This window comes from Delphinapterus leucas, chromosome 12 (genome assembly GCF_059928025.1).
Source record: "Delphinapterus leucas isolate spDelLeu-1000000601 "Yukka" chromosome 12, BTC_Dleu_Yukka2, whole genome shotgun sequence".
Lineage (NCBI taxonomy): Eukaryota > Metazoa > Chordata > Mammalia > Artiodactyla > Monodontidae > Delphinapterus > Delphinapterus leucas.
The window spans coordinates 83915660-83939432 of record NC_143140.1 but is presented as its reverse complement, the minus strand read 5'-3'; the positions used below and the strand labels follow the sequence as shown (position 1 = coordinate 83939432).

General features: G+C 37.0%; 1 protein-coding gene across 13 annotated transcripts in view; it reads left to right on the top strand.

Annotated features, from left to right (window-relative positions):
• Positions 1-23773, top strand: part of IPCEF1 (interaction protein for cytohesin exchange factors 1) — a 195891-nt gene that overhangs the window by 136257 nt on the left and 35861 nt on the right. For all 13 annotated transcript variants that reach the window (XR_016395259.1, XM_022559836.3, XM_030760277.2 and 10 more), the window contains 4 exons: positions 11741-11814; positions 13252-13323; positions 19349-19407; positions 20733-20821. Coding sequence is in view for 12 of the 13 variants with exons in the window: in XM_022559836.3 (XP_022415544.2) it covers positions 11741-11814; positions 13252-13323; positions 19349-19407; positions 20733-20821 (294 nt within the window). In the remaining variant the exon portion in view is untranslated. The remainder of the gene's footprint in view (positions 1-11740; positions 11815-13251; positions 13324-19348; positions 19408-20732; positions 20822-23773) is intronic.

The following is a 23773-nucleotide window of genomic DNA, read 5'->3' as shown; positions in this document are numbered from 1 at the left end:
TTAAAATACTTTTTACAGCAATTAATCTGACACAGAGGAAACAGGGAGCTTAGACACAGAAAGAGCTACTCAGAGGGCTCGGCTGACAGTGGACAGAGTGAAAAACTTATTTTACTTCACTTTTGCCTTTTTGGGTCATTCCTCCTCTTATTTTCTTTCCATGCCTTTTCCCAATTCTTATCATTAATAATAAAATCTTAAATTATGTATTGCCCTGACAATTTTACAGTATTACATAGATTCATGTTAACTCTAGTTAGCCTGAAGACTCTGGTTAGATCCACCATGTGGTGCTGGCCCGAGAGGTTAAGTTGCTCGGCCTAAAATTACACATTAAGTGGCTTGCTTCAAGATACTCTGATTCAAATCCAGGATTCTTCCTTCCATGCAATCCGTCAACTGCAGATTCTCTTCTATTTCAGCTCTTGTCTGAGACTGAAGAAATTTTTGTCTAGAATTATTTAACTGAGTTCTGGCTTCTGGTCTGAGTTTTGTCACTTTAATGACATCACATAACTTTCCTATTGTATAATGCCAATCTAGTTTGATGTCTAGGTTAAAAACTGATCCATTTCTTAAATTCTGGCACTTGAATATGATTAATTGTTCTCTAAAGGCTAATAGTACCTAGATGGCATATGCTTAGCACTCAGTAAATGTTAAGGTTTTATTAGATATTACTCAAGGTTATTATAATTATTATATTTCTTAAAAGGGTTTCAAGCATTCTCACTGCCAGGCCTGCTTCTGATATCTAAAAACAAAACAAAACAAAACAAAAAATTATTTTTTCTTCTTCCCTTGCAGTGCTTGTCATAGCCCAGTGCTAATACGCTCAGCTCTCTGCCTGCAGGCCCAGGTAATACTCGTAAAATGGAGATTGCCTTGGTGTATAATCTTCCTAGTTCCTTTCCTGAAAGGAAGAGGGAGTCGAGTTGCTTATCAGAACAAAGCAGCATCACATAATCTGTCATCTGAAGAGAAGGAGGGAAGCTTTAGATTTCATGCAGTTTTTTGAGGGGAAGAAACACTACTAAAACTATCTAAAAATAGTAACAATGTCACTACTAAACGTTCTTAGACCGCATTCCACTAAATATGTATACTCAAAATTCTGTGCTCTATTATTATTTGTGTGGGGTTATGTCACCATGTTTGTGTTCAGTTAGGCTCATTTGTTTCTATTTGTTTTAAATTTTTGGAACTGCTTCTTTTTTGTTTGTTTGTTTTTGGTTTATTTATTTTTTTTAATATAAATCATTTACTCAATTCCAAAGTCAAAACTATTTACAAATTACAACCAGGTAAGCCTTGCTTTCATCCCGTTCCTCTACCTACTTTCCTCCTTCCTTTTATGTTTCTTTAAAAATTTTTTTTCTACTGTTTCTTTTTACTAATATAGGCAAGTATGTATACTGAGGGGTATCCTGTCTCTCTTTTCTTACATGAAATTAGCATACTGTATCTATTGTACTGTACCCTACTTTTTCTCTTGCTTTGTCCTGGAGATTATATGTATATATGTCATTTTTCATAGTTATTCATTATATGTAGATGCCATAGTTTATTCAAATGTCCCCTGATGATAGACATTTGAATTCTTTACAGTCTTTTGTTCTTGCAAATAATGTTGCAATACATATGCCATTTAACATATTTATATTGAGGACAGATCTCAGAAGTGGGATTTCTGGGTCAAAGGGTAAATGCATTTTTGTTAGTTACTGCTCAGTTTCCTTCTACGGGGTTTCATTTTGCATTACCACTAACAGTGTAATGAGAATGACTGTTTCTCCATAGAGCTAGAACTTTAAAAATTGATTTTACCTTTTCTTTCACCTCAGTTTATTTTTACCTTGTATTTTAGAGGATATAATTCAAATTTCTTTAGTGTCATGAGTCTGTGTACCAATAGAATTTACTTATTTATTTATTTTTCATTTTTATTAAACTACAGTTGATTTATAATATTATATTAATTTCAGGTGTATGGTTTAGTAATTTGATATTTTTATAGATTATACTCCATAGAAAGTTGTTATAAAATATTGGCTATATTCTCTGTGTTGTACAATATATCCCTGTAATTTATCTATTTTATACCAGGTAGTTTGTACTTCTTAATCCCCCTCACCCATTTTGCTCCTTCCCCCACCCCTCTTTCCACTGGCAACCACCAGTTTGTTCTCTGTATATGTGAGTCTGTTTCTGCCTTGCTATGTTTGTTCATTTGTTTTATTTTTTAGATTCCACATATAAGTGAAAGCATACAGTATTTGTATCTCCCTGTCTTACTTAACTCACAAAGCATAATACCCTCCAGGTCCATCCATGTTGTTGCAAATAGCAAAATTTAATTATTTTTTATGGCTGGGTAATATTCCATTGTATATATATGTATATACACAATATATACAATATTCCATTGTGTGTGTGTGTGTGTATATATATACACACACACACACATATATATATATACCACATCTTCTTTATCCATTCATCTGTTGATGGACAAGAAAACTGGGTAGCAATACCCATATCAGAAAAAGGCGACTTTAAAACAAAATCTATAACAAAAGACAAAGAAGGACATTATGTATTGATAAACAGGTCAATCCAAGAAGAGGTTATAACATTTGTAAACATTTATGCAGCTAATACAGGAGCACCTAAATATAGAAAGCAAACATTAACAGATATAAAGGGAGAAATTGACACTAATATAATAATGCAAGGGGACTTTAACCGCCCACCTATATCAATGGACAGATCATCCAGACAGAAAATCAATAAGAAAGCAGTGACCTTAAAAGACACATTAGATCAGATAGACTTAATAGATATTCACAGAACCTTCTTTCCAAAATCAGCAGAATACACATTCTTTTCAAATTCACGTGAAACTTTGTCCAGGATTGATCACATGCTAAACCACAAAACAAGTTTCAATAAATTTAAAAAGATTGAAATTATTTCAAATATTTTTTCTGACCACGATGGTATGAAACTAGAAATCAATTACAGGAATAAAACTGGAAAAACCACAAACACATGCAGACTAAACAACATGCTACTAAAAGAAACCCCATGGGTTAATGAAGAAATCAAAGAGGAAATCAGAAAATACCTTGAGACAAATAAAAATAGAAACACAACTTTTCAAAATATATGGGATGCAGCAAAAGAAGTTCTAAGAGATGTTTTTTAGCAATGTAAGCCTACCTCAAAAAGAAGAAAAATCTCAAATAAACAACCTAACTTCCCATCTAAAGGAATTAGAAAAAGAAGAACAAACAAAACCCAAAGTCATCAGAAGGAAGGAAATAATAAAGATTAGAGAGGAAATAGAGACTAAAAAAACAGTAGAAAAGATCATTGAAAGAAACTGAGTTGTATCTTTAGAAGATATTGATAAAATTGATAAACCTTTAGCCAGACTCATTAAGAAAAAAAAGAGAGTGGGCCCAAATAAACAAAATTAGAAATGAAAGAGGAGAAGTTATAACCAATGTCATAGAAATACAATCATAAGTGAATACCACAAACAGTTACATGCCAACAAATTGGACAATCTAGAAGAAATGATTAATTCCTAGAAACATACGATCTTCCAAGATTGAATTAGGAAGGAATAGAAAATCTGAATAGACCAATTCCTGGTATTGAAATTGAATCAGTAATCAAAAAACTCCCAACAGACAAAACTCCAGGACCAGATGGCTTCACAGGGGTATTCTGCCAAACATTTAAAGAAGAGTTAATCCTTCTAAACTATTCCAAAAAATTGAAGAGGAGGGAATATCCTAACTCATTCTATAAGGCCAACATTTTACCCTGATACCAAAACCAGACAAAGACACTGCAAAAAAAAGAAAATTATAGGCCATTAGAATTTAGTGACAACTGTTCCAGAGTGACATGAGAATGGACAGCTCTGCTTAGAGTTTAGATTTTGCTCGTTTCCAACATACTGGGGGTTTCAGGGCAGAACTGAGCAAACCACGGATTTATATGGAGAACTGGAGCTTTGCAAAGCTCCTAATTCTGATATTCATTGGGTAACTTCCCTTAAATTTATTTAAAGTAATTCCAAAACTGTCAAATCCATATTCACACATAAATGCAAAAGCATATTACAAAGAAATCTATATTTTGTTTTCTAAACTAATTTTTTCCTTGAACTGAAGATTCTATTCACTTAAACACATACTTTATTTAATAACAGGGTTTTGGGGGAAATGGTACAATGAAAATTCATCTAGATTCTAACGTGCCTCTTGATTTCAGAACTATTGAAATGTAAAAAATCAGATTTCTCAGAATCAAGGAAATAGAGTTCCACTGAGAATAGAGCGATAATTATACTCTTTGTTTTTCACCATGAAATACATAATTTCCTGTATTATACTTCATTTGCTTCTGGTTTGGTCTTCTTTGACCTACTTATCCTCTGGAATATATATATCATTCTTATTTTTCTAGGTCTCGTCTCTACCTTTCTGACATATGTAGTCCCTTAAGAAGTGATTTTATCTATTTTGCAAGGTTTGTAGTATGAAAAAGCCAAACTTTACTGATGGCAATGAACACTTATTTTGCATTTAAATATTAAAATTTGATATCCTATCTTAATTAATTTTTAAAAATATGTCTGAGTGTGGCAAATTCTATGTAAAATATTTTGACTCTAAAATTCCTGTAGTCCAAAATTGAAGCAAGTAAGAAATATTAACCTACTTTTGTGTCTAAAGTTTGAACAAATCATGTTGAGTCATCAGCAGGATCGTCAGAGACCTCATATTTTACCTTCATTTAAGTCTTACTGATAGCCAAACAGGAGGGATTTCATTCATTGTTTTTTACTCCCCAAACTTTTCCTGCATCTCATGTTTTTAAAAACAGCTTTATTGAAATATGTTTTACATATCATAAAATTACCCTATTCAAATTTACAATTCAGTAATTTCTGGTAAATTTACTGAGTGATGAGACATCATAATACATCAGCTTTAAATCATTTCAATCATATCTATAAAATCCTTTATGCTGATTTACAGTGAATCTCCATTTCCACCCCCAACTCCAGGCAACCACTATTCTATTTTCTGTCTCTGTAGATTTGCCTTTTCTCTACATTTTATATAAAGGAATCATACAGTATTACATGATTTCTTGTGTCTGTCTTTTACTTAGCATTATGTTTTCAAGACCCTTCCATGTTTTAGCACGTGTCAGTTGTTCACTAAACAGTATTCCATTGTATGAATATACCACACTATTTACTAGTTGATGGATATTTAGATTGTTTCCCATTTTTGGCTATTATGAATAGTACTGCTATGAATATTTGCATGCAAATCTTTGCGTGGGCATATGCTTTCATTTCTCTTGGGTAGGTACCTAGGAATGGAATTGCTGGCTTGTATGGTAATTGTATGTTTATATTTTTTAGAAACTGCCCAGTGTTTTTCCAAAGTGGCTTCTGCATCTCATTTTAGCACTTTCTTTCTTGTCAGAGGAAAAAAACCATGTTTCTGTCATTCATTCATTCATTCACAAAACTCATTTCTTTATTTTGCATGTGTTGAACACGTACCTTGTCCCAAGAATTAATGATATAACCATAAACACAAAATTGTTTCCTCCAAAGTGCTCACCATCTGCTGGAGAACCAGAGGAATACCTAGATAACTAAATACAGTTAAGAGAAGTATGGTAAGCAAAGTCCACCGCTGGGGTTGAGGTGCAAAGAAGAGGGCACAGTTCCAGGCTTGGAGGAGCAGGAAAAAGTTTTGGAGAAGGTCACACCGAAGTTGATTTGTGGAGACATATCTAGGGGAGTGAGGGAGGAAGGGCATTATAAGCCTAGGAGCAGAAGGAATCCAGCCCTGATTGCAGTCAGAACCCCTTTACCCAGATCACCTTTACTTTTCTTCATAGCAATTATTGCCTACCGTGTGCTATGTAATTTATGTGTTCATTTGTTGAGCTATTGTCTCTTTTCTCCTTGAAAGTAGAGATCTCTGTTTTGTCCACTGATAAAGCCCAAATATCTGACACGGTATCTGACATGGTACCTGACACAAAGAAATGGTACTCAATAAATATTCATTGAATAAATGAATGTATAACCACAAACAGTTTTTATTTATTTATTTTTATTTTTTTAACATCTTTATTGGAGTATAATTGCTTTACAATGGTGTTAGTTTCTGCTTTACAACAAAATGAATCAGTTATATATATACATATGTTCCCATCTCTCTTCCCTCTTGCGTCTCCCTATCCTACCCCTCTAGGCGGTCACAAAGCACAGAGCTGATCTCCCTGTGCTGTGCGGCTGCTTCCCACCAGCCATCTACCTTACGTCTGGTAGTGTATATATGTCCATGCCACTCTCTTGCTTTGTCACAGCTTACCCTTCCCCCTCCCCATATCCTCAAGTCCGTTCTCTAGTAGGTTTTGATAAACATATGTGTTTAATGCTGCATAATGCACCAGCTACAGATGAAACTTCACTGAGTTGAACAAAATCAGAGTTGCTGGGTAAAGTGGATGGATGGGTACATGAGGAGCAACACCTTTAAGATTGTAGAACATCACATCACAAAGTGAAGAGCAGTGTCTTGTTTCAGAATTTAAGACTAGATTTGGTAAGACAAGTTTGCCCAGTGACCAAAGGATGGTTTGATACTTCTGGTAAGAGAACAAGATTTTTATTACATTAGAATCCAGAGAAAAAATTGCAGGTACCGATGCAGAAATTTCAAGTAACTTTTCAGAAATTTAGGAATGATTGAAGAGAAAGGATTCCGTTTGAGAAAGTTATTTAATTAATACAATAAGGAACAAGGAATCTGAGGGGGTGGAGGAGGGAAAGGAGGAAGAAGAGGAGAAAACTGTCATTTCCTTAGGATTTTCCCACTGTGATTGTCATTTTTGAGGCACTTTTTGCAAGTCAAATAAGCAAAGACAATTTTTGACACAGTTGTGATTTTGAATACACCTTGAATGTCTTAGGTACAATGAAAAATGCCTTTGCTCATAAAGGAAACATTACTGGGGAAATCCTAAAGCATCTTTTACTCATATTCATTTTGGCTCTTGTTTGAAGGAATCTCAGCCATCTCTGTTTTGCAGGAAAGGAATCCACCCAGATGAAGACTTACAATTTATCTTTTACATATATCTGTATTTAGTTTTTTGTTGATTGGCTTTTGTGTTGTTATCATTTAATATGGACTTCTTGCACTGAAAAAAAATTGTCTAGAGACTAATAATGCTATAAATTGGGTGTTAATTGTAATTCAGCTCAATGGAAGTATTTTTCTCTGTGTTTTAATTTTTTTGTTTATTTTGGTTGAATAAGGGGTAGGGACCCTGGAGGAAATGAAATTGTGTTATTAAGCAGGGCTTGATCATGAAGCACCTTTTATACTCTGCTAAAGCACTTAGACTTTGTCTAAGAGCAGTTGGGAACCATACAGGATTTTAATGAAAGAAGAAGTTCATGGAGTGAAGATTTGCTGTGATTGTGATTTGGACACTAAATCAGAGGAAAGGACAGAACTAGAGAGAGGGATAATGGTTTAGAAGACTTTTACAGTAATTCAGGTGAATGTTAATGGTGGTCTGAAGGAGGTGGTGGATAAGGGATGCATTAAAGAGCTGTGGCAGATGCAGCAATGATACAACTTAGTGGTTATTTGCACAGAAGCTGAGAAGGAGATTGAAGCATCAAAGGTGTCTTCCATATTTCCTTTTATTCTTGGACACCTGGATAGAAAGTGGTATCTTTCACTGAAGAGGAGAGCACAGGACAAAGAGGAGCAGGCATTTCATGGAGTAAAATGATGAGTTTGGTTTTGGATTTTCCACTCGTAGGGAGAGTTTTAGTTTGTGCTGTCACATAACAAAATACCATAGTCTGGGTGCCTCCAACAACAACTATTTGTTCCTTCCAGTTCTGGAGGCTGGGATGTCCAAGATCAAGTTCTGGCAGATTCCATGTCTGCTGAGGGGATTCTTTCTGGTTGGCAGACAGCTGCTTTCTTGCCATATCCTTAGATGGAGGAGGAGTAGGGAGAAGAGGGGGAACCACTGGTCTCTTCCTCTTCTTATAAAGGCACTAATCCCATCGTAGGATTAGTAAGGGCTTCACCTTTATGACTTCATCTACACCTAATTACCAGGCTTCCCTGGTGGCGCAGTGGTTGAGAATCTGCCTGCTAATGCAGGGGACACGGGTTTGAGCCCTGGTCTGGGAGGATCCCACATGCGGATCATCTAGGCCCATAAGCCACGACTGCTGAGCCTGCGCGTCTGGAGCCTGTGCTCCGCAACAAGAGAGGCCGCGATAGTGAGAGGCCCTTGCACCGTGATGAAGAGTGGCCCCTGCTTGCCACAGCTAGAGAAAGCCTTGACACAGAAATGAAGACCCAACACAGCAAAAGTAAAATAAATTAATAAACCTAATTACCTCCCAAAGGTCCCACCTCCAAATACCGTCACTTTAGGGTTTAGGGCTTCAACATATGAATTTGGGACGGGGGGGCACAAATATTGGGTCTGTGGAACACCCATTGAATAGGTACACTAGGCAGTTGTATCTTGGGACAGAAGCACCAGGATTGAAATGAAGTATTTTGAAGTATAGGTTTTGGATATGTGTGTACAATGGTTATACATGCAGTCATGGGTGTGTGTATGATTCCCTGTGGAGAGTACTGGAATGAGAAGAGAGTAGGTCTGTGGTTAGAAATCTGGGAAATACTGACATTTAAGAAACAGACGGGGAAGAAGACCCTATGAAAGAAAGCAAGGAGTAGTTAGAGGAGAAAGGGGGAAGCAGAATGTGTTGTTAAGAGGCATTTCAAGAGGGAGGAAGTGGGCTGGAGTGTCCGTTCCTAGACTTCAATTAAATGAGGGCTTAAGAGGGTAGTGGGATTTAGCAGCATGAAAATCACTGGGGTTCATGGTAACTACCCCTTCTGTGGAATTGTGGGCATAGAAATGAATGAGGGGAGGAAGTAGAAACAAATGATGAATATAAATTGTTTTACTCTTTCTAAAATAATTGCAGGAATTTACACTAAAATACCCTAGCCTATCATAGGGTTGTTTTAATCAAGGTGAGATTTACATGAGATTGTCCATCCCTTAATGAACAATTCCGTGGTATTTAGTACACTGGCAGTATTGTGCAACCACTACCTCTGTCTAGTTCCAAAGCATTTTCATCAACCCAAAGGAAAACCCATACCCTTTAAGCAGTGGCTCCCTATTCCCTACCCCCACCCCAGCCCCTGGCAGCCACTAATCTGTGTTCTGTCTATAAACTTACCTATTCTGGATATTTCATGTAAATGAAGCATGCAATATGTGATGTTTTGTGTCTAGCTTCTTCCCCTTTGCATAATGTTCTTGAGGTTCCTCCACGTTAGAGTATGTATCAGTACTTCATTTGTTTTTATGGCTGAATAACATTCCATTGTATGGATAGACCACCATTTTTTTATCTGTTCCTCTGTTGATGGGCACTTGGACTGTTTCCACCTTTTGACTATTGTGAATAATACTGCTATGAACACGCATGTACATGTATTTATTTGAGTACCTGTTTTCACTTCTTTTGAGTATATATCTAAAAGAGAAATTGCTGGAGCCTAACATCGTTTTTTAAAACTATACTTTTAGTGTGGGTGGGGGAGGGATGGCTTGGGAGTTTGGGATTGGCAGATGCAAACTATTATCTGTAGAATGGATAAACAACAAGATCCTACTGTAGAGCACAGGGAACTATATTCAATATCCTGTGATAAACAATAATGGAAAAGAATATGAAAAAGAGGGTATCAATATATATGTATAACTGAATCACTTTGCTGTATAGCAGAAATCAACACAACATTGTAAATCAACCATACTTCAATAAAATAAATTTTAAACGCTATACTTTTTTTTTTTTTGCAGTACGTGGGCCTCTCACTGTTGTGGTCTCTCCCTTTGCGGAGCGTAGGCTCAGCGGCCATGGCTCACGGGCCTAGCCGCTCCGCGGCATGTGGGATCCTCCCAGACTGGGGAATGAACCCGTGTCCCCTGCATCAGCAGGTGGACTCCCAACCACTGTGCCACCAGGGAAGCCCTAAACACTATACTTTTATATAATGCTAACTGAGAGTTCACAAGAAGCATTGTGCATTGTAGAAAAAGTTGATGTACCCAGTCTCTTTTCAAGTTCTTTACATTCTCTTTGAGATAGGATTGGTGAAACCACCATTCAGTAATTAACTAACACATCAAAAGAGAGATAAGTGGAGTGAAAAAAACGTATAATTTTTAAAGAAGGAAGTGCCCTTTCGAATTGAGTTTTGAGTTTCATAAGAAGAAAGCACTTCAGGTGAAGAGTTTGGATAAGTTGACTCGTGCAGGAGAGAGAAGACAGGACAGGGCTAAGGTTGGAAGTTTCACAGTTTAATACTTCTGAAGAAAGAGTGCAAGTTGCACCCTATTTGGTGATAAGGGAAAGAAACACAGATGAAGAGCACCCATGGTGCTGATTTCATAGCTAGCTGACTCTAAAAATTAAGATTGTATTTTTAAAACCAATTTTTACTCATCTCCCAATAACTGACTCTTTTTATGTTTAATTTTGTGGATTGTAATTCTCCATTCAGAGACACCAGTGTAGATGGAAGATTTGAGTTCTGTCTATGATAAGCAATCTAGCCTCCTATGGTTCAGTTAAATTTTATTCATAAAGTAAAGATTAAGACATTTTTAGAGGTGGAACAATGATTACATCTCCTGTAAAATTCTTGGTGTTTTAAAGTGGCATTCATTCTACATCCTTAAAAGTGTCATTTTCCTCTGCTGTCTTTCCTTTATAGAAAAAACTCCTGGGAATTGATTATGGAACTGAGATTTTCCAAGACATGGCTCTGTGATTTAACCCCCAAGGAACTTCCTAAAGACTTGGGAGAGGAAAAATGTTTGTTCAGTATCTGTTAAGTGTTTTATTTGTCTGAGCTCACTTAAGTCCTATTACAACCAGTAGGTGGTAGATCCATGATATGAACCTCAATTTACTAACTCCAAAGTCAGGCCTCTGCTCACCATATAATAGCGTGCTAATTAGGTTCCTTCTTATGTGCTTGTGGCTTGTGAGAGAAGTAGGATGAGAAAGATGCTGAGGATAGCAGGAAGTGGAGCTCTGATAGGTGAGCTCTGATGTTTTCTAGGAAGACAAAAAGGGGTCGGGCAGGTCCTACTTGTGCCACACATTGGTTGTCCCTAAACTGTGCCATGTTACTTCTCAGGGAAAGATTCTGGATGATTTATCAGAGGAATATTAATTCCTCTTAAAAATATGTATCTAGGATAAGTCCAATGCTGATTCAGAGGGGTATCTTTTTTTTTTTTTTCGTGGTACGCGGGCCTCTCACTGCTGTGGCCTCTCCCGTTGCGGAGCACAGGCTCCGGACGCTCAGGCTCAGCGGCCATGGCTCACGGGCCTAGCCGCTCTGCAGCATGTGGGATCTTCCCGGACCGGGGCACGAACCCGTGTCCCCTGCATCGGCAGGCGGACTCCCAACTACTGTGCCACCAGGGAAGCCCAGAGGGGTATCTTTTGACAAACCTCCATTTCACTTACTCTATCTCTATTCAACATATATGATCCCAATAAGTGAACTGCTAAGATGGACACTTTTATTCATATTTGTGTATGTATCTGTTTCAGGCAGAGAAAGCTGATGGATTTATCAACCTGCCTGATTTCACTGTAGAGAGAGCATCTGAATGCAAGAAAAAGCAGTAAGTTGTCTATCATTTTCCACAAAATATGGAGCCAGGATAACATCTCTTTATAATGTTCCTCAGGTGATAAGGTGATTTGGAAGTTAATGATGGTGACTTCAAATGCCTGAGAATTTTGACTTTATGGGTTGGAACCCCAAACAATAATAGAAGCTTTTAACCTCTTGTTTTCTGGAATTTCATTTTGTGGAGCAGATGGATTTTAAAACCCCACGGAGCCCTGGCAGGGCGTGCTGTTAATGATGGTGTCTGTGATCCAGTGAAAAGCAAGCTGCCATCCAGGACTGGCAGGGTGACGAGATGTCAAGGCTGTGTCCTTGTAAAGAGGATGACTACATAGGAGTCACCAGAGCTGCAGATATGATACAAAACCAGTTTCTTTTTCTTAGTTCATGAAATTGTCAGTAACATCCTTGAAAATTGAATTCTATGAGATGTCTTAGACTTGGGGATTAGCCCCCTGATATAACTGAAGTCCAAAAGATTTGAGAGCGGACAGGAACCAAGAGTCACCAGCCCATGACTCTAGACCAGCTATCCAGACTCCCAGTGAAGTGCTCTTCCCATGATAGGATCCAGCTGCATTTTGCATATGAGTCCTCTTCACCTTTCACTTATTCTTTATTCTGCTTTTGACATCTTTTCCTGTTTTATTAGCGTGGGGCAGTTCCCTATTGACCTGTGTTCCTAGTGGCAAAAATTGATTAATTTAGTTTTAATGAATAAACTGGTGTTGGCTTTAGGTCTTTGCCATTCTGATATAGCTTCCTATCTTTAGTGATACACGAGGCTGTGGTTTTGACCACACTGGTCATTTACAAAATCTCTGGCCCATACAGCAGGACTTCCTGTCTAAATGGTAAAAGGGAAATACTCTGTTATCTTCAATGTTCTATACTTTTCTTTTAAACGAAAAATCTGCCTTATATTTTTCCTTTACTAATAGAGAATAGCTTGGATAAAGTTTTTGATGTGTTTTCACAGTGTAGAAGTTTTATGCTTGATTGTTTTTCTGTAAATACAATTATTGTATATGCTTGATTGAATTTGAATGAATACTTTGCTTGAAGGAATTGATCTGAGTATTTTGAAGTGATACATCTATCACTTTATATTTTAATTTATTGTCTGTTTATAGCAAAACAGCAAATGAAAATAAAAGAATATATCCATATGTTTTAAATAGAAACTATTGATCAGCCACGACTCAGTCCTGGTCTGGATGTCCTGACATGATGAATTACCCCTCTGCTCTCTACATAAAATAGAGATTAGACAGTGGGTATTTAACGTAACTAAAACTTCTGTTTTTGTAAATTAACAAAGAAAGCAGATGAAGTTACCATACTTATATTTGACTGTTTCACTTTCGACTACATTGTTGACTACACTAACTTCTAATTTCTTATGTGTCTGTGCTTTTCCCCCTTCAAGTGCTTTTAAGATCAGCCATCCACAGATCAAGACCTTTTATTTTGCAGCTGAGAATGTGCAGGAAATGAACCTGTAAGTAGAGAAACATCACTAAATCCAATCTTTATGGGAATAGATTACTTTGGTCAGGTGTCTGAATTTTAAGCACATGTGCATATCAATTATTATGTTTTTATTTCTGCTGCTTTAAGGATTAATCTCCTTAGCAGTTATAAAGTCTTCTTGCTTTCTTTTCTAGTATTTAGAAGCATTTTGGAGAGCTACACAGATCAAAATGGCTATTTTAGGAAGAAGTAATAAGATTCTTCTGAGGGAACCACTAAGTTGAGAAAGGAATAGAAGACATTATAAGAAAATGTTAATATGAGAATCAGCATCACAGGGAGAAAGGCTTGAAAGAATTGTGTAACCAATCTCACAGCTTTCAGAATTCTACGCGAAAAATATCTCTGCAACATTTCATAGGTGCTGTGTGATTATCATGATGATTCATGGTTATCATCTCTCCATGTTCTATCCCCAAATTTTGCAAAACATCTTTGTTTAGAGTACCTCTAATATAAATACATATCCCTAACTCCATTTCCTGTTTGCTCAGTTTAAGTAAGTGGAATACACTGGTAGCGTATTACTCGTCTTGCGACATCCCCTGCTGGTTTAGATTACAGTGTGATCGCAGTGGCTCTTATTTGGATGAGGCTCTATATATTTAAGGTGCTTGAGGCATCAGAGGGCATTCTATTTAAGTCCTAGTCTCAGGATTCAGTGTTTCTTATTACTTTCACTTAATTAATTAAAAATATATGTATGAAAAAAAATATATATGTATGGAATAACTATTATGCGCTTCCTTGCAGCAGATCCCAGGCTCTAGACCTGAAAAATATAGACATAATCCCTCCATTCACAGAGCTTATCGTTTAATCTATTTATATTTTTATATTTAATTATATATTTATATCTATTAATTAATCAGTTTATCTTTTAATAGATCCTTATTGGAGTATAATTGCATCACAATACCATGTTAGTGTCTGTTGTACAGCAAAGCGAATCAGCCATGTGCACACACGTGTCCCCATATCCCCTCCCTCCTGAGCCTCCCTCTCATCCTCCTTATCCCACCCCTCATATTAATTTATTTAGACATAATGATTTTCTTATCTATCTGTTCTCTGTAATTTCTCTTTGGCCTCTTGCTTTAGAAATGTAAAGGAAAAAAAAGCTGCTTTTTACTAAACATGTGTGAGCAGGAGTACACACACACACACACACACACACACACACACACACACACACACAGAATGCCTTACACCATATCCCCAGGGAAGCCTTTTCTCCCTAGAAACATTCTCATCTGTTCCCTGCGTTTATCTCGCCACCACAAACCTTTAGATGAGGGCGGAATTGCTCTTTACCAGAGAAAGTTAGAGAACCCTGCGTTAGAAATGACAAAGCAAGGTACTGACAACGGCGTCTTCCAAACAAGTCTTTAATTTACTTGGACAAGGAAAGAAGTTGTTTCTATCCTCCTTTTGACTTTTAACTCCCCCCCCACCCCCCACCAGCTTTCTCAAGCATCTGAGAAAAATAATAGCAGATACACAAAAGGAGGAGATAAAAACTTCTCAGTCAAAGCTCTTTATTTCTCTTTTTATTTGCGTTGGTAACGCTAAGTCCTATTGACTAGCAAGGTCTAGGTGCGTGGAAAGCTTAATGTCTTGCCCAGCGGTCCTTGGAATCATATAGTAGTGAGTGCCAGTCCGGAGCCGAGCCATCCATCAATCCCAAGTGGTTCTTTCTAAGCTTTAATGGTGGTGAAACAGGGCTGCCCGTCAGCAACCTCTCCCCACCCCCATAGGCTCCCTTGGTGCCTGGCTTCTCCCAAACAGCTTCTTGTATCTCCAACTTTCTTCCGGTCCACATCCTTCCCATCCTGTTCTGGGACTGGTTCTTTCAGAGTCGTTCTGTTCTCTCCAACAAGGGCAGAGTAAGACTGAGTTTACCAGAAAAACAATGACTGCGAAGGGTTTTGTTACCGAGAGAATTTCTCTACCTACACGGTGAAACACATTTTAAGCCAGTAAAAGTGTGAGACCCTTACAAGATTATCTGAGTCAGCTCTATTTCAGGCAGATGTGCTTTCTAAATCACACATCAGAGTTATTTAGCTCCCTGCCCACCCAGTCCTCCAGTTTTTGTTTACATTTCTGGTCCATTTATCTTCACTTTTCAACATACTCCCTTTGCAGAGCTCTATCTAATGGCAAGTACAGTTGCATGATTATTAGCTACACACTCTGCCTATTTGACTGTTAAACCAAAGCCTTTTATAGTCATGAAAGCCAAGATCTCATGGCCTGTCTATGCTGTGAAGATCTGTTAATTTTACTTGAAATTATTTTAGTATTTGTTTATCTTTCCAGCTTACAAACAAGATGTAAAATTGAAATTTGAATGTGAGGTGTCATGACCCATATATTTGAATCTCTCAGTGACCTTTATACTCAAAAATTGTCCGTCTGGCTACTCATAAATAAATGGCCCATTTTGTCTGTGCCTGAATGTATCACAATTAATGTATCATAATTTTTCATTTATAATGTCATTATTAAGCTTTGTTATTCTGAAGATGGTTTTTCTAATAGCCAACAATGCAGAATCCCAAAAGTTAACTTCTCCCACAAGAGTAGGCGCAGGGGTGGGGGGAGGGTTTAAAGCTTTTTTTTTTTTTAATTAATTACTTAATTTTTATTTTTGGCTGTGTTGGGTCTTCGTTTCTGTGTGTGGGCTTTCTCTAGTTGCGGCAAGCGGGGGCCGCTCTTCATCGCTGTGCGTGGGCCTCTCACTATCACGGCCTCTTGTTGCGGAACACAGGCTCCAGTCGTGCAGGCTCAGTAGTTGTGGCTCACGGGCCTAGTTGCTCTGCGGCATGTGGGATTCTCCCAGACCAGGGCTCGAACCCTTGTCCCCTGCATTAGCAGGCAGATTCTGAACCACTGCGCCACCAGGGAAGCCCTAAAGCTTTATTCTGCAGTAGCCCCTGAAGAGCTTCCTTTCTTACTGATGAGGTCTGTTTAAGCTAGGACGGAGTGCATCTGGGTATTTCTTAGTGAGATGCAGAGGTGCTAGGGAAGGAGGGAGTAGAATTTGGAGAGATGGATCCTGTTTCAGAATTTCGCCTCCTTGGGAAACTGCCTTTTTGGGTGGTGACGTTTCTCTCAGTGATGATGAAGGAAAAGGTAGTTAAGTTTAATAGAAGCACTGTGTGTTCTGCAGGGACCCTCAACTTACAAGTATAGGGGTGAGTAATTAAAGGTAATGAAAGGGTTGGTTTCTAAACAAAGACTGGTGGTAGCTGCCTTTCTCAGACGGTGTTTGTGGGAAAAATGTCATTTCTACATCAGTTTCTTAACACTTGTGCTTCTTCAACACACACATTCTCATCCAGTTAACATACAACAAACTCCCAGGAAACATCTGTCATCTTCTTTTATGTAAATATGTCTTTTTGTGCATCCATCTATTTAGACACAAATAGAAAGTTTGCTACTGCCTGGATGTTTTTTTAAAAAAGTGCTTAGCAAAGGAGGTACTCCAACCCCGTGGGTTCTAGAAAGAAAACAAACAAGATTCTGAACAATCGCTAGTTTTTCCCAGCAGGTAACTGATGGTGGCAATTAAAGGTATATGAGTTTTGGGTAAGGGCTGAGAGGAATCTGCTTTACTGTTCAATACTCTTCTGCTATATCTGGAAAGGAACTTAGAAACGTCTTTTCTTATTTCAGGCATTCTCAATTCATCTATTTTTTTGTCTTGTTATGTTAAAAAAAAGAAGTTTGTCTATTTCACTTTGAGATGATTGTTTTGCGGGCAGGGTCAGCTTATACAATTATGAAATCAGGAATAAACTAGGAATTAGTGAGCCATTAAATTCATTGTGCTTTACCTGATCAGTTTTTAGAAATGTACTTTTAAGTGTTTCTTTTAGTTGAGTAATGCATAAAACATATTCTTGTAAAGAACCATGTAATACAGAAGTATGTAAAGTGAAAACCTTCCCATTCCCCCAACTTTACCTTCCCGTTCTACTTCTTTCCCTAAGATAAAGCCACTTTTCACAATATGACTATGTCCTTTCTGAGGCTTTTCTTTGCATACCAAGTCTTGTATAATACATATGCAAATATATAGTTTTAGAAGCACATTGAATCAGGATAAACACTTTGTTTTGTACTTGCTTTTTTCACTTAATAGTATGTTAGGATTTTTCCAGGCCATTACAAGGCCCCCCACCCCATCTCAGTCTTTTTATTAGCTTCTTAATAACATGGTACTTTTGGAATTGGTACCATACTTTATCTGTTTTCCTGTTAATGGACAATTATATTGTATCAGTTTTTTCTTTTTGCCTTTGCAAGCCTTATTGAATTAATATTCTTCCACATTTATTTATGTACATGAAGGTGTGTTTTGTAGGATAGATATTTATAACTAGGATTATTGGGCGAAGGGGATGAAAATTTATGTTTTGAATAGTATCATCAAATTACCTGCTTAATATTGGCTGTTCCAGTTTTTCATGGTCGACTCAACAAAGGATGAGAATGTTTTTCCTAAAATCTAATAGAAATCAGCAATATTTAAAATTTTTGCCAATCTAGTGGTGGAAAATATTTTCCTGTGCATTTCCCAAAATACTACTGAGCCTGAGCCATTTGTACTTTTTTGGTCATTTTCTGTTTCTTAGTTTTGTTTATTTTTCTACTGAGTCTTGATGAGCATTTTTCAGTTCCTATGGCATGATCTGGGCCCAGGTATTGGTCCAGTTTTAAGTGGCCATGAGGACTCATGTTTATCATGGTGCAAAAGGGGACTTTCTAAATGAGGCTGGAGCTCATCTTCCGTCTTGTAGGCAGTTCTATTTTATTTATTTTTAAAAATAAAATTTATTACATATTTCCTGTTAAAAAATAATCAATACAGCAAGACCATGGCAAAATGAGGGTTGGGTAAGGGTTCCTAATTTGTTGACAATTGCAGACTTGGGAATGTGCAATATTTGTGCTATGGTAGGGGTGTAGCTGGGTAATTTACCAGGAATTACAGGACTAGAAAAAATAAACCATATAGGTGAATCAATAAATGCATAGCATTATTATCATTTTGTTGATATTGATTGACTTAGGCTACTTATGTTTCAAAACAAGATGAATACACATTATGGGATATTTTTTAAAAATAAAGAAAACTAGAAAGAAGTGGGAAATAAATCACTTAGATTATCTCTACCCCAAAATGATATTTTCCCTTTAAATAGAAGGTTATATAGCTAGGAACATATGAAATAGATACGTTTTGTGTCTTTTGTGTATTTAAATAAGTTTCTAATTGAACCCTTGAAAAGGAACTACAGTGGCCTGAAGTCATAAGCCAAGTTTGTGTTCCTTAAGGTTTGTCTAATTCTTTTTTCATTATTGATGGGTAGTTGAAATTCATTGCCAATAAATGGTAAATCAGTGGAAGATGAGACATTGTCAATTTTTACCTTACATAAAATTTTTCAAGAAATTGAAATTTTCCCCAGCTTAGGAATAACTGTGAAGCTCTGGCCAGATCTTTTTACTGATTGATATAAAGATTGTGGTTTAAAAATAGATCATCTTCATTTTGTGTGTGTGTGTGAAATAAGCTTACATTTTAAGAATTAAAGAGATAGAACTTTAAAGGTCAAGTTAAGAAATTCATTTTGATGGTTGACGAGAATTTCAAATACACAATTACAAAATGTATATTTATTCGTATATTTAGAATATCTAATGTAGTTGCCCACTTTAACTGGCTGTATAATGGGCCACCTCATTTCTTACCTGACAAAGAATGCCCTAAGTACGGACAGTATTGTGAAACCAGAGGTCTTAGGTTTCCATACCACAAACTTAGGCTGTTTCTAGAAATGTTTAGACTGACCATAGCACTATGACTTAATTTTGTTATAAAGTCTGGTACAAGACCTTCCTTTAGGGTCTAGCGTAAAGGTGAATATGTTGGGAACCAGTGTCTCTGGTCAAACATTTATTTTCTACTTGAATTTTAGGTGGTTAAACAAATTTGGATCAGCTATAATCCATCTTGAATCCACTACAAAGGATGAAGGTATGTTCTATTTTCAATTTCTGAAAATTTAGCAAGAATAGTAGAATAGGGTGAAAATACAATGTCATGTTCTATGTAGTCTTGTTCTAATGAACCATACTTTGTTATTTAAAATTATCTGAAAATATGTATAGACAGACATAGACACACAGGCTCACCAACATGGAATAGAGCTTCCCATGCTGGCTAAGAACGCTTTTCACACTTCACCCACACATTAGCAGCTGTAGGCTTCACTGGGATCTCAACCAATTGCCAATGCAAATGTTTTATTGCCCCACTTACTGAATTCTTACTCATAGACATGATCTCGTCATGTTCGAGACAGATAACTTTCAGCCCACTGTTTCCTCTCTGATATTTTAGTATTTCCACCAGGTGTGTGCTGAGACTAATTACCCTAAGTTTGTACCAGGAGCCTGAATGTCAGATTGGGACAGAGGCTGTATTTTTAGCTCAGTCTTTAGCTTTCAGGGTTCAAAAGCTACAAGAGTCTAATTCTTCTTAATGATGAAGTTACTCCTTAATATTGAGAAGAAAGAGGATTTAGGTGCCAGGGTCACAGAGCTGACACTATTTCTGAAATGCTCAGACTACATAAAACTTGGAAATTGTAAGTAGGGAGTTATATCTTTGGAGAACAAAATCATAAAATCTTAAATTTAGAAATGAAAAAGTGGCAACTTGATTTAAAACAATAAAGAAGCGTAATGCAATACTGTGAAACCAGTGTCCTGATCATCTCCTTGGTCTTCTTTTCCATAAAATAAACACCCATTATATATTTGAAGTATATTTATAGATTGTGAGCAAAAAGTAACTACACAAAACCCTTCTCCTTTTCCTGGTATGTAAGGCCTTCTATGATATGGCCTCAAGCAACCTTTCGGCTTTGTTTTCCACCCTGTCCCGTAGGGGACTCCGAATACTTGGCTCAGTCTGTGTCCTCAGCCTGGTACTCCCATTACTCTGTGTGCACCATTGATGGTTTACTTATCCTGCCATTTTCAGCTCATTAAGATTCCTATGCTCAAAATTAATCACTACTGATCTTATGCTCCCTTAGTGTATGACTCACACCTCTTTTGAGGAATTAGTTTCATTTTCCCTGAGCTATGGTTAGTCGTCTTTCTGCTTATTGGACACTCTTTGAGGGCAGAAACCCTCACAGAGGGAAAGTCTTATGTATCAGGTAGCTCACTAGATAAGTGCTTTCTGAATTGGGTTGGAAATGCAATAGCCAGATGGAGAAGAACCTCTGCTCATGCATTATGGAATAAGTGATGACCGTGCTGAAACATTCAGCGCTTTCCTTTTTGTTATAGAATGCTACAGTGAGAGTGAACAGGAAGATCCCGAGATAGCTGTCGAGACACGACCCCCTCATTACTCTGCGGAGACTCTCTCTCCTTTGGTACGTACCGTCGTAATTGGTCTGTTGGTCATCGATCAAGTGTGTGGATGTCGTTCCTTCCAGTTGGGTAGAAACTACCTTGACTAATACATTTTTAGAGGACGCTAAGTTAAGGTACTCGCCAAAGAGCAAGTGCAGTTCTCAGGGCGCTGATTTTGAGCCTTCTCCATAGCAACCCATTTATATGACAAATTCGGTGCATTTATGTGTGACCCACGGATGTATTATGCTCAGAGGGTTCATGGTAATGCAAAGGACTTCTAGGTAATGGGCCAGTGCTTGCGAAGATTTGTTTTATAACGTTTATTTATATCCTACTTGTTCTCAGAAAGAATTGAAAATACCTTGCCTAGGTGCATGCACTCTAACGATGTAAAATGAATGTAAAGGGGATGAAGGCAATAACATGAAGAGAAAATTAGAATCAGAAAGAGAGCAGGAAGCCAGGAGTGGGGTTGGTGCATTAAATCTGGGTATGGAATGATTCAGTCTATTTACTAGAGAGAAGTCCAAGCTTGAGTCTAAGCTTTGGAAGCATCCAGTGTAAGTTCAGGTTATTAATGGACGTTAAGACTATGGAGAGTTGCTTTATATTTGGATGTTCATGGACATTATAGCGACGGCATGTAGAAGGAGTCAAGCAGAGATCTTTGGCGAGGTTGATTTATGGCTTTTATACCTACCATATACCAGCACTTATATAGGTACTTTAAATATATAATCATTTACTTCCCTCAGATAACCCTGAAATGCAGTATTATTTAATCTGCATTTCCCTGATTACTAATGAGGTCAAGCATCTTTTCATGTTTTTTTTTGATATTTGGATTTTCTGTTCTGCTAAGTGTCTCAAGTCTTTTGTACATTTTTAGCTGTCTTACTACCATTATTTTGGATTTATAGGATTTCTTTATTAATCTGGACATTAGTCCTTTGTCAGTTAAAAATGAGGCAGATCTTCTTTCCCAGTCTATGGCTTTTATATTTTTTAAACTCTGTTTCTTTTTGTTGACAGATGCTCTTGATTTCTATGTGTCAGGTTTATCCATCACGTCCGTTGTGGTTGGTGTCTTTGTTTCTGGCTTACATATTGTTTCCTATTCCCAGCTCATGAGGACATAGATATTACTATCTCATTTCATGGATTAGGAAACAGAGGTTCAGAGAGGTAGAATGGCCTAGTCATACCCCCAGTAAATGGAGCACCTGAGATGGGAACCCCGGTCTGTCTAGCTTTATAGCATATGCTCCTTCCATTCTACTATGACACTCGTTCATCCATGGACCCGAATAACTATAAGTTCTAATAGGTTACTGAAACTCCTTCACTTACCAGACCTCTTCTGCCAGAATTTTCTGTTTTGTGTGATAAGGTTTTCAATCTTTATTTGCCAGTTCCTGGGTTTAAGGTGTTAATATCATTTAAATAATGACTTCTACTGTTTTTATCTGCTGCCAGTGGGGAATTGTGGTCACTTTTCTAATTTATTTGGCAAGCAGCTGAGACCAGAAATAAATAGTTATTGAATGAATATTTATTAAAAATCTATTAAATAGGATTAGCCAAAGTTAAGCAAGACATAAATAAAATTAAACTTTGGTAAAATGTCGACCAATTTGTGCACTAGATTTACAGTATAGCCTCTCTTAATATAGTTTTCCCTTGAAGTAGTCTACCTCTTCTTTTAAAATCAGTTTCTGCATTTGGAAAAAATGAAATAGATGTGCCTTGCTGGCTTAATAGAGAACCCTGTGTTTCTGTTTAGTTTCTTTTTGCCTTCATCTCTGTTTCTCTGTGTCTCTCCATTTTTGTCTGTCTCTTATATGATTTAGTTTTGTTCTAAAATACTGTGATTTTCAGTTTTATAATGGCAAACTATATCACAGATTACAAAGAACATTGTCAGGCCATCTAGAACTCTACTGGATGAAAGTAAAAGCAACAAAGTTGTCTTCTTAGATGAAGGATCATGGCTCAGTTGCATTATACAATGATAGTCTTACATAATGTTAGAGTAGGAGCCCAGAGAATGCTTGTTTCCAAACAAATAAATGAAGGGATGGATGTGAGACCAGTAGGTTAGGTCATTGAATTGGGAGCATTCTTTAGAATGTCATTCTAAACGTCAATCAAATGTTATTCCTTAAAGTTCTAAGAAGTTAAGCATTTTTTTGAAGACCACTAAGGCTAACATTATTCTTTCTGAAGAAATGTATTAGAAATAGATAAATGTTGAACAGTTAGATTTTATTTTCCTTAGAAACAGAGTATGTTGTTCCCGCTCATGTATTTCCCAGGCAGATTTTGTTTTCTCTTGTTTCTGAAAAACAGACATGCCAGACACTTGGTTAAAACAACATTTAAGCTTTTTTATCTAAACAGATGAAATTTTAAAAATCGTGCTGACTTTTATCCAGAGCATGAAGCAGCTTATTGTTTTGGCTCAATCTGGCATAGGCTAGCCATGACTGAGCTATACAAGCCTAGGCAAGAAAACAAAACAAAACAAAACAAAAACCAAAAACACCCAAACCTTTCCCAAGTTCTTGCTTTTAAAAAAATTTTTGGGTAATGAACTTTCATTTTGGAGTGATGAATTCAAAAGTATAAGATCATACTATTCTGGAAAATTATAAAATCTCGAACTAAAAGTTTAATTCTGTGTGCAGTCATTTTGATTGCTCTAAAGATAAACAGTAAGACTTCAGCACCAGACCAATTTGGACCTGTTTCTAATGGGTGGGACCACATTCTGCAGAGAATAAAGAACATTACAGGGTCTCCTTTGAGTGAACAACAGATTTCTCTTTATGTCTTTCCTTCTTGAGAAAGCTCCACAGGATGGATAGTGAAAAGAACATCCATTTATTTACAGAGAAATTAAAAATGGAGAGTTTTTCCACAGGCTCAAAACAGATGGAACTCTGTAGGTTTCACTTTGGAAGATCCTT